General features: G+C 35.4%; 1 protein-coding gene across 4 annotated transcripts in view; it reads left to right on the top strand.

Annotated features, from left to right (window-relative positions):
* Positions 1 to 8178: 8178 nt before the first annotated feature.
* LOC131064628 (3-dehydrosphinganine reductase TSC10A) overlaps positions 8179 to 12782 on the top strand; it is a 61917-nt gene continuing 57313 nt past the window's right edge. For all 4 annotated transcript variants that reach the window (XM_057998820.2, XM_057998819.2, XM_057998818.2 and 1 more), the window contains exons 1-3: positions 8179 to 8870; positions 10213 to 10360; positions 10939 to 11230. In XM_057998820.2, coding sequence (XP_057854803.1) covers positions 8340 to 8870; positions 10213 to 10360; positions 10939 to 11230 — 971 coding nt within the window. In that variant the 5' untranslated portion in view covers positions 8179 to 8339. The remainder of the gene's footprint in view (positions 8871 to 10212; positions 10361 to 10938; positions 11231 to 12782) is intronic.

Below are 12782 nucleotides of genomic sequence, written 5' to 3'. Positions count from 1 at the left end.
TCACAGACTGATAAAGGTATATTCATATGTCAATCAAAGTACTTGAAGGAATTACTGAAGAAATTTGGTATGGAAAACTCTAAACCGGTAAGTACTCCTATGACTACAACTGATAAACTATCATTGAAGGATGATTCAACACCTGCTAATCCAACAATATATAAATCCATGATTGGAGGTTTATTGTATTTGACACAAACAAGACTTGATATTATGAATGCAGTATCTATTATTTCAAGATTTCAGAGTAATCCTAAAGAAAATCATGAATCAGCAGTGAAAAGGATTTTCCGGTATCTACAAGGCACGACAAATCTTGGTTTATGGTATCCTAAAGATGAAAATTTTGATTTATGTGCATACACCTATGCTAATTGGGCAGGAGATGTAGATGATAGAAAGAGCACCACCAGCAGGGCATTCTTTCTTGGTAGCAGATTGATTTCATGGTTGAGCAAGAAACGAAGTTGTACATCATTATCAACAATAGAATCAGAATATGTTGCAACAACAACTAATTGTACTCAGGTATTATGGATTAAACAAATGTTGAAGGACATAAAGTTAAAATGCAAAGAGCCTATAATTATTTATTGTGATAATATGGCAGCAATTGATATATCTAAGAATCCAGTATTTCACTCCAAAACCAAACATGTTTCTATAAAATTTAATTTTCTGAAAGAAAATGTTGAAGCAAAAAAAGTGAAATTCGTTTATGTGAATACTAAAGAGAAGATTGCAGATATCTTTACTAAGCCTTTACCTAAGGAAACTTTTGAATATCTCAAAGAGTAACTTGGGGTAATACCCTCACCAATAGAGACTTAGACAGCTGATGATTGGCATCAAACCAACAAAATTTATAGAGAAACCTTTTTCCAACTTTGATGAAGGAGAGCTACTTCTCAGGGGAGTAGTTGGTATTTGTAATTAGTTCTATGAACTGGTTGTGTCTGGTTTTTGTATTTCTTTGGCATTTGATGTCAAGGGGGGAGAGATATCTATGGAAAAACACATTATCTTTTGGGGAGAGATTACTCATAGGGAGAGAGATTGTTACTCTCTGCATCCGTATTTTGATTTATGGTAATTGATCTCTTCGGGAGATTGTTGGTTTTTGGTTTATTGGCATTTCTGCTTTGGCACTTAGATGGTTTTTCCATCTTGTGTTGCCATCAATGCCAAAGGGGGAGATTGTTGGTATTATGGATGTGTTGCATTGGTTTTGTCATTGATGTCAACACTTATCAACACTTATCTTTCCGGAGATCTTTGATTATGTTCACCGACATGTTCAGTGACTTATGCACAGTCACCGGTATCTGGTTCACCGACAGGTTATATTGTTCACCGGAACAAAGGATGACTTGTTATCATCTAGAGATTACTTGGTTATGTCGAAGACATGGTTTGGACACTTGGTTTTGGTGATTTGGTTATTGGTCTAATCGAGTTGGCATATTTGTTGTTACCGATAAATTGGTCTAGGTTATGGACTGACATGTGTTATCTATTCCAGATCAACATGACACGTTATGGAGATGATTTATTGATTGGTTATTATTATAAATGCATTGAGTTGACATGATGTATCACATATTGATTCATTTGTAATTGATTTAATTGTAATATTCTTAGTGAGTCGACCTACACATTTGTTCTTAGGTTTTGGTATATATGTAAGATCTCAATTGTGAGATTAACATGATAGAGGATATGAGATGAAATAAGGTTGTGATATTTGGTATATGCGAATATAAGCAGAGCTACTCACATAGACATCATTTGAAGATTCAAGGAAGGTATGAAGGGGATGATTTGAGCCTAACCGGTGCTGAATCCAACATATGAAGATGCTATTTTGAGCAGTACATTATCTAGGATTTAACCATCCTATTGTAGTCAGTGTGACTCTCATTTTGTGGTTGAGTAGTGAGCTCTAGGCAATTGGTCTTTTTGCATGTGCCTGCATGTGCAGACCCCATTTGTATACACATACTATTTGCAGTAGCATCATCTGATTGTGGGTAAGGTTTCCCATCGTGGTTTAGCATTTGGCACTGTAACAGACAATGAAGGATTATTGACATTTCAATAAGGATATTGAGAAAGTTGTTGATGACTATGGACATAATTGATTAAGGATGTTTACTATCTTGATATTATTATTTTGTCATTGATGTCAAGAAATTCATTTTCTAGCTCAGTATGATGTTGCCATATCTTGAGAAGTATGATTTAAAGAGTATAAAGATGTCAGTAAAAGACACAGGAAAGATTATGATGAATAAGGGGATGAATAAGGTATTCAATGGGCAACTATTACCGAGTCAGACAATGATGAGATCATGATGTTTAGATTGTTTTAACATCATACATATGTTGTAAATTGTAAGGTTAATACTATACTATGTTATCGAGCAAAGAACTTAGTCGGTAAACCCTAAGGTTATCACTATCGGTTAATGAAGGTAGAATGTCTACCGAGTGAAGTTTAGTATTTACCGAGTTGTAACCGAGCTGTAACAGAATGCATTAAATGTTAACATGCGTTATTTAATGAAGGAAGCTGATGAGCCGGAACTGATTAAATGATTGGTATGTCCTAAATGAAGTTTGTTAATGAATCTATGGCAAAGGAAAGTCGATAGGAAGATCTACAGTTCATATTGAACCGCAATACCCTAGCACAAGTTCCAAGGCAGGGTAAAATGTTTTCAGATCGAAAGATGCATTGAACCTGGACAAGATTGAAGATTTGATGGCTATGATTGATCATGGGAAATGTGATCAAGGAGATTAAGAGGTTAGTTAATTGTTTATAAATAGGAAACTGTTGATAAACAATATATGCGGACAAGTGTATGCACAGGGATGCTACATAGTGATTACCGAGCACAGAAGCTTGAAGACCTGTTTGAATAACAGAGCATAGAAGCCCAACAGATGGACAAGATTAGTTCTATGTCTAGATTGTATTAAACAAATAAGAATCTACTTTAGCATTTTAGATGTGAAGTTGAGATAGATTTTTATTACTGTTATTTTGTGAAAGTGACAGAAAATCTCTTAACCAAGTGGACTTAATAGTCTTATTTGTAAAACCCTCTAGCAAGGTTACATTCTGATTGAGTGTTTGAAATCCTTTAACAAGGTCACTTCTAACAAGGTGAAGATCCTAGTAGATCTGAGGGAAATCCCTTAACCAAGTCACACCTAGCAATGTGTTTGTAATCTTTAACATGATTTGCTTTTAACCGAGCATAATCTAGAAGAGTATATTTCTTAGTGGGTCCGAAATCCCACAGTGGTTTTTCCCTATTTGGGTTTCCACATTAAATCTGGTGTTATGAGGTTTATGATGTTTATATGCTTTTGAGTTTGCATGTTTAACAATTTTGTTATATTACTGAAGTATATGTTACCGAAGTTGAATTTGATTTTTTATGGAAGATTAAGTTTGTATGATTCACCCCCCCCTCTCATCTTGTTGGCTATTGGATCTGTACTTATATTAAGTATCATAACTATCATTTTTCCCCTTACAGGGTTTCCACGTACACATATTTGTGTTGTGTTGTGGGTGTTATTTCTCTTTCCGTTTCATGCATTAAGCTTCATCGATATTGTTATTAACTGTTAAACCATCAACTGGCATTAAGTTTGGTTTACCGGTATTATGCATCAAGTTTGATTAAGTTATATTTGGGTTGAAATTAATAGACAACTGATTCACCCCCCCCTCAGTTGCCTCCGAGTCCTAACAGAGCTTGTTCAATGAGTGGTCATCGTATGGTAAACAATAAATATTGACAAGGATATATATTAATACCTTGATCCTTGTGTGATAAATGGTCATCTTGGAAAACATGTATTTTAGTATGGTCATTAATGCATTCAAGCCCATCTAATTGTGCATAATCATAAACTCAATTATTGGTGGGCCTAAATCAATAAGTGTGTGAGGAATACAGATTTTGACCACAGGCATCCAAAGATCTAGATATTTGAGTATAAAAATAATAAAAGATAAATCTTGGAAGCTTTTATCAAACATTTCTTGAATGATTAGTGTATCCATTATAACTCTTCTTAGTGTACGATAAATTTCAACACACACACACACACTTATTAATTCAATGACCAAAATAGAACACAAACTTATGATTTCAATGACCAAAATAGATTAAAATTGAAATGCTTCTTTATATGTGTGAATATCTTGTGATTGTTGTGATTGGCCAAGTGAAAAAGAAGATATAAGTGGAGCACCCTTCAATAGATCATGTTGCTCTTCTAACTCAATTAAACCAAAATCACATCCTTTAATTGTAGAGACACATTTCAATTACAATTCACCAATTTCAAGCTCATTAGTAGAATATGAAGGAACCATTGAAATGTCATTATTATATGCAAGTTCAACCACCTTATTATGTAATTGTTTATTAGGCATCATGGTTGCCTTTGGTGGATATGTGGAAGTGGATAGTTGGTGACATGAATGCGATAATGGTAAAAGATGTTTTAGATATAAAGCGGGCGGGCTTAAGTAGGACGTGCATGATGAAGATGGTATTGCATATGATGGAGATGGTAATAATATGTATTGTGATTGTTGTGAGCATGCATTTTTCCATTCACCATACATAGTAGGTGAAGAAGTAGAGTGTGAAGAAACATATTGTATGTTTAATCCAATGAAATGATAAGACATGTTAACATTATCAAGAATACCTTGATCTTTCCAATTTGATGTATGAAGTTGTCATTGAGTTTCAGAGAGGACTTGTTCACTCCCACTCTTGTTTTGATGAGGCTCACTTATAGCTTGTATATTCATTAGTACATCCTCTTGATCAACGTGGCATGTGCACTTACCTTCCTCCTTACAACAATAAGAACAACACATGGTTAAATATTCATTTTCAAAATTCCATTGTCCTAAAAATTCATCAATTATCTGTTCTTGCTCCTCTATAGAAATAAAATTTGTAGATGCATGTGATAGTGGTAATGGAAGATTAGGATAGTTTATGTTGCATTCATTAGATAGAGGGGGTATAAAAACATCACCTTGGTTTGACGTGATTTCCCCACCAATTTCCTTTTTGGTTTTTAAATGCAAAAGTGGGGGTCTGGGACAGTGACTAGGGCATGCCCCTATCGCCAAACACATTTTCCCTTTTGTGTGCCCTTTGAATTCTTCATTTTTGAAGCACTTTTGACCCAAAATTGACCTATTTGAACTCCCTTGAAAATGCATTTTTAACATTTTTTGTGCTATTTCTTCACACTTGCTACTTTTTATTGATTGACTCACAACAATGCGATATGTATATGGATGGTGAACTAGCTTCTAAGATCTACCTAAAAAATAAAACAATGCATCTATATGACTTAAGCAACACAAATTAGGAGTAGTCACCCATGCGAGGTCGACTATCGCACAAGATTTATTCCTAACGCATTGGTCCTAACTCAACTCATCGAGCTAACAAGCCTTTGACACCTCTCCCCGACAACGACGCCAAAATGATAGGCCAAAACTGGGGTAAAAAATAAGAGGAATTAATCACTAGATTCAGCTTGGTCTATACGTGTCAATCCAGGGATCATAAGCTTGCGAAAGGTGTCGTGACTATCTCCACAAGGGCTGTAGGTAGCAAGCCGTGTGGGGATGAAATGCAACTAGAAAATAACCTACAACAAATGAAAATGATCCTAGCGACATGAACTGCCACTACCCGGTGACATGAATAGCAACAACTTATAACGATTACATAATTTAAACAATAACAAAACACACTTGAAAATAACATTAAAAAATAAAAATAAACAAATTGCTAAACTACAGTCACCAGACCTCCCAAGAAGTGGGCCCTGCCTCCTTAGTGAATCCGGTGATGAAGCAGAGAGCTTCTCTACGCTATTACTTCGATCATGAAAATACTATTTTATTTATTACAGAATGATCAAATTGCTTACAACAATCTGTGTACAAAAATCTGCCCCCTGAAGTTGCTATTACTTAGTACATATATAGCTCACACCTCTAACAACTGCTAGCTAAGGAGGTATAAATTAGCACAATTTGTTTTTGCTTACAACAAATAAAACAATGGCTTATGTACAACCTTGTTTACGGGCCATAGATTAAAGACGCTTCTGTTACAACAACAAATAGTAAATAGGAAATGACAATTTCGGTTTCTTTTACACGTGTAATCCTTTATCACAAATCTTCTTGAAATGATATTGCGGACGTGGAGAGAATCACACAGTTAGCAAAATGACAAAAATCCATAGTGATCACAAATTGTTCAGTTATAAATAGAAATAGGCAGTATTTTGTGAATATATCCACATCATGGGTTCTCTATGCTTATTTAGAATCTGGTACAAAGTCAACATCAACACCATCGTGGAAGCTGACATCATCTGTTGAAAAGATGATAGAAATAACTTGCTAATTAAAAAGTAATACACAACAGTTCCTGACCAGAAAGTGACAAGAAGATCTGTAGCTACAAAATATATTTCTAAGGCTCACAATAACAATACTTATTAGTAAAAACAATCAATGATTAATTTCCATATTTTACTTCAAAACTAAATTAAATATCACTTATTAATATTTAATCATAGGCAACGTAAATGGTAGAATGATATGAAATGGATATGAACATGCATGAAATAGGCTAAAATATGGGATAAAATGAAACATAATTTGTTCTCATCACATGCTCCAATAGTTGTTATAATATCCATTTATCGGGAAATTGTTGGAAATTTATACAATCTCTAATTTAATAATGATATTGATAAGATTTATTGCTTAGACTATACCCAATGAACATTTGTGATTGTAAGCAAATCTGAAAAATTAAGTTGTCTTAATATGGAAAACCATGGAGATATTAATCTTACTTGTTATGCCAAAAGCCACCACTTTAACATGCTTAATAAACCTATATTAGATGAACATAAAACATCAAGGAAATGAACATTACTTCATCATAAGATAACAACAATAAGGAAGCATAAATCAACAACATAAGAAGAACATCTCACAATGCAAGATTTACGTGGAGAAACACTCTTGAAAAAAACTCCACTAAGAAAAGAGGCCTATGATTATATTATTTTAATAAAATAGAGTTTACCTACAATCCTTCATTCCTTCTCCTCTTCAATGTTCAATCCAACAACACCTATGTACAAAAATGAAATGCTATAATGTCGCCATCTCAAACTTTAAATATAGGCTTATGGAGGCCCAAACTACTACTATAGAACATTACCATGGGTCAAAACATGGTTCCAAAATATCATGGTAAAAATCCATACGACCCACCTTGGAGTCATACATATAGTTCAAAATAACCACTTACAAAAGCTCTTATAGTTGACATAAGACATCTCACCAAACTAGACCAATGTAGTAGTCATTTATCATAAATGCATTCATAGTGATTTGAGATAACCTATGACATCTGTCATAACTGCCGTATATGCACTAACAACACCTTACACGTGTCCTACAATCCTAACATTGGTTAGATCTAAAAACCAACAAATCATGTGATGCCACATTAGTACACCAATAAAACATGACTTACACAATTAATGGTCTAACTTTTTCTAGTAATTTTTTTTAACACTTTAACAAAAATCATGTTAATGTGACATCAAATATGATGATGTGACCTTAGTACCTTAATTATAAGCAAAAAACTTACCAACTAAATTATTATAAAAAATAAAAAATAATTTAAAATTTTGGTATAATTTTGAGAAACCCAAAATTAGAAAACATGAAGGGTTAGATCCCTCCCCTAAAATTAACAATTACCTAATCATATAATAGTAATGTACTCGACTTTGAATTCGATCATTCATTCATTTCACAAGTTCAAATCCCACAAGGACGTAATGTATGCATGCCTCATTTGTAGTGCAGTTAGGTACTTCACACAGAGTATGAGGTAGTCCCATAAAGCTCTAACCCATCTGTAGACCCATACATAAATGGCTGGCATCATAGACTCTAAAAGACCCTTTCCCTTTCCCTTTCCCTTTCCTTTCCTTTTTATTCATTCCTAAAATTAAGAGTTACCTAACCATAATGTACTAAACTATTCAGCCTCATGAACATTATTAAAAACATACATTCATTCATTCAACAAGTTCCAACTAAACTCTCCCACGAGGAGCGTTTTGTTATGATCTTCATCTACTTAAATAGCAGCTTTTATGGTTTCGGTGCCGTTGCGTTGACATTTATATTTGGGTATCTAAAAACCATGGAAGCATAGCTCGCACACTGTAAACCAATGGCGACCTTGAGTCTCCTGGCGCTGCTAATATTACTTATTCCGGTTATCCTTCTCGCTGTTCTGTGGTTCATAGTTCAACCACGGTCGGTAAAGGTCCCGATCAATGGCCGCCACGTGTTCATAACGGGAGGATCGAGCGGAATCGGCTTGGCTCTAGCCCACGCCGCTGCAAAGGAGGGCGCCAGGGTTTCGATCCTCGCACGCAATCAGGAAAAGCTGGAGAGAGCCAGGCAAGAAATACTGGAATCCACGGGGCAACAAATTAGCATTTTCAGCGCGGATGTGAGGGATTTTGAACAGGTGAAGGAAGCATTGGGCGAAGCAGGGCCCGTAGATGTCCTTATTTGCAATCACGGCGTTTATACGCCGCAAGAGTTGGAGCTTCAGCCTCTGGCGACAATGCAGGCCATGATGGACATCAATTTTATGGGGACTGTTCATCTGATTAAAGCTGCCCTTCCTCGCATGAAAGACAGGACGGATGGGGTGCCTTGTTCGATTGCTTTGATGTCCAGTCAGGCTGGCCAGGTACTTCTGCAAATTTCATGAAAACTGCCTGCATTCAGTCGCTTCATACGAGGCTCTTTTGAAAAAAATATCTCTTGATAGAAACTAGGGAAGAAATTGCTCAATATCTCTCTAGTTGGCTAAGCTGTTGACAGGGAGATGGTATAAATGTTACGAGTCCCCTAGCCCTGGAAGAGTGGGTCATACATAATTGGAAACTACCTTTACATTTAATATTTTGACTTTTCCAAGGGAATAGTTCACAAGACTATTCTTTTCAAAAACTTATTAGGACGGCTTCTTCCAAGATGGCCCCCAATTGACTGACACGTCTCTCTCTGTCTCTCTCTCTCCCCGATTTTGGCCTTGGCATCAGACATGACAATGGATTTTCCTACATTTCCTGTTTGAGTTATAAATGTAGTGTACTCTTTCCCAATATAGTTTATTGATAGTCCAACATTACATAAAATGTAAATACAATTGGGCAGTATGTAGTGGCCTCTGAGCATCCTTTGCAAAAGTCCATATTTGATATATAGTTTATTGATAGTCCAACATTACATAAAATGTAAATACAATTGGGCAGTATGTAGTGGCCTCTGAGCATCCTTTGCAGAAGTCCATATTTGATTACGCATAAATTAATATCAGAACTGACCTTGAAAAACAATGCCACACAAAACAAAACTCGCTTTGACTAGCATGGCATGGGAACAGTCATTTGACTGGAAATTTTTTTTTTTTTTCATTGTCATAATATGCCTATGTGGTTCGAATATTTTCTGGTGTGTCAGTGAGCCATCTTTTATTGTCATAGTTTCTCCTGAATTCGGTTCTTTCTCTACTTCTTGTACGCAAGGCCAGTCATGAAATATATTAGAAAAAAAGGCAAGTAGAGGCATCTAAGCTCTTCCTTTTATTGGGTCAGCAGGAAGTTCCGTCCTTAATAGCTCTTTTGGAACAGAGTAATCCACGCTTTCTGTTTAGGTTCAATTCTGAAAGCGATTGAAGTGGTGTTCAACTTTTAATTTTGCACAAACATATGGAAAGATGCATTCTTGTTGAAAGTCATCGGATGCTGTAAACACTGATCCTCGAGTGCTTCCCCTCTGATGACTTAATGAAAACATGCAAATTTGCCTCTTAACCATTATGATTTTTAACTTTAAGAGATGGCTTTAATAACCATCAAGACTGATATTCTTCAAAATCGCTTATGGTTCTGTTTACTAATAACCATTGAGCATGGTTCTAATTTTTACTTCTACTCTGCACTGTCAAAAATTAGATTGTGATTTAATGATGGTCAAAGGCTGTTGATCTTTCTGAGATTAATCACTGTGACTTGTCAATGAAAAAGGTGGGCGTGTATGGATATACGGCATATTCTGCAAGTAAGTTTGCTCTTCGTGGTCTGGCCGAGGCTCTGCAGCAGGAGGTTATACCACATAACATTCGTGTCTCACTTATTTTTCCTCCAGATACAGATACTCCTGGTCTAGTGGAAGGTAATTAACGTTTTAGACTTTCATGAATACATAGTATTCTCATACACAGAGTTACTGGCAAAATTTTCATGAGACGTACCGAAACTAAATATTAAAACATTTCTTATTCTTTTCAGCTTGGTTTCATTTTCCAAGTTCAAACTCTTTGCTGATAAATACTTGTATTCTAACACTGCTGGGCTTTAATACAAATATTGTTTTTTACTTGTTGCAAATTTCTATCTCATCAGAATGGCTGAACTTTTAATTATTTATCAACTGGGTATATACCAGACCATCGAGTGTGTGAGCAACGAAGAGTGACCGCTATTACTTTCTGTGTTCATTGTGTGGAGGTTATGTTAAATAATATTTGTGTGATTCTCTAAAGTCTAAACTATATGTATAGCTGAGATTTCTTTGAATACTGGAAACTATATTAAATATAACTGAGATTTATTTCGATTCAACAAAATGCCATTTCCATACCTTTTAACAATTAGCGATATCTTTTGTTTCATTATTTTTGTTAAAACCTTATCATATGGAGTCTTTTGCATCTGTCAGATATGAAGAGTGATATGGTTGTTTGACTGCAGAAAACAAAATGAGGCCAGAGATAACAAAACTAATAGCAGCTTCTTCCAGTTCCATGGATGCTAAAGAGGTTGCCGAGATAACTTTAAATGGCATCAAGTCAGGGAAGTTCATGATCACATGCAACTTTGATGGATTCATGCTGTCTATTGCAACTGCAGGGATGTCTCCTCAGCCATCAGCTACCATGGCATTTCTTGAAGTCGTTGCTGCAGGCCTTATGCGGATTGTTGCACTATGTATACTGTGGGGTTGGTACAGTACTGTGCAGAGATGGCATAATAATCAAAGAAAGTAGGCCCTTGCACTTGTATTCCATTAATGTACTTTATTATCTCTGTTTGAAATTTCTGTAGAAATTACACTGCTTTTGGGACCACAATGAATAGTTGCATGTCAGTAATTTGGTTAGGAAATAAACCCATTCCCCAAACAAACTGGAGTGAATTGTTTAAATCTTGATCATTTCAATCATACAGCTCAAGGAATTTTGATTTGATCGATATTCCAATTTTAACTGCCAAGCATTTGCTACTATGTTATACCTAGTAATGGTATTCATTACATGTGATTAGTTTTTCCTATTTTAGAATTACCAACAGCATTTTGTATACTGAACTGTCTGCTGAGACTTAAATGCCCATATTGGCCCTAGAACAATAAACCATTTACAAGTATCAGATATAGTTGTTTAAGTAACCATGGGAGGGAGATATCTATTTGGCCAAAATTTTCTGGGACTCAAATGCTTCAACTGTAGAAGTTTCATTGGATCACGGAGAATTTTAATCTAAAAATTGATACCTTCAAAATATTTTTAAATGTGAGGGGTGGTATGCTTGGATGAACTTCATTATAATTAAATTTAATTTGTGTAAACAAATAGGGGATTATATTTCCTCTGATAATTGAGTAGGCCGAGTGAATCATATATTTGGCAAGGAGCAGAGCCTGACCCTTCCTAAGGTTCTCCTAAGGTTCCCCTTTGTTAAGCTAATTCAGATGTCATGTCCAAATTCGGTCCTAGATGTGGAGTTATTTTTTGGATCTTGAAGGAAATACAGGAGTAGTTTTGTGATTGTATAGGCTAGAATTCAAATGATGTGGCTGAGACACTTGTGGTCAAATGGAGGAGATGGAATGTGGATTTTATTTGTAGTCTCATATATCCCTCAAATCTAGCGAGTAATCCTAAAAAGACAAAAATCCACAAGTCTTGATCTCGTATTACTTCAGGGTCCGATGCCCATCAAATGTTCAAGAGTTGATGCCTCTCTTTTGGATGACAATATCCATTATTAATAAAAGCATGTCTTTTTTCTGTTGGGTATACTTTAGAAGGAATGATGTAGGAAATCCCTTGTAAAATTTGTTCAAGAGTTGCTGCATCTCTTTTGGATGACAGTATTCAGTATTAATAAAAGCATATATTTTTTTCTGTTGAGTATATTTTAGAAGGAATGATGTAGGAAATTCCTTGTAAAAAATGGAAATATTATTTCAGATATTTTCTTTTGGTGTAAAAATATCTTGAAGAGCTCCCAGCTACCTATATGCAACCAAGATACATTTCTAACCCTTTTCACCTCACACGCTAGACTACCCAATAGCCAATCAAATGGGGAAAGATGTGCTCAGGGATTCTGTCGGTTGGGATGATTAGGAAAGAAAGGGAAAGGAGCTCATCCTCCCATCTAGTCTAAATGTGCAAAAAGTAAAGGCCAAGCTATTGCAAATCACACATAGAGACATGAGGAGGATCTTTTGATTCTTGTTTTGTATGTGGATAATTTGATCAAACAAATGTATAGGAAAGTAAATACAAACTTTAACCAAGATCTTGAAT

Source organism: Cryptomeria japonica, chromosome 9 (assembly GCF_030272615.1).
Source record: "Cryptomeria japonica chromosome 9, Sugi_1.0, whole genome shotgun sequence".
Lineage (NCBI taxonomy): Eukaryota > Viridiplantae > Streptophyta > Pinopsida > Cupressales > Cupressaceae > Cryptomeria > Cryptomeria japonica.
Note: the sequence above shows the minus strand (reverse complement) of the source record. Positions and strands in the feature narration are given on the sequence as shown.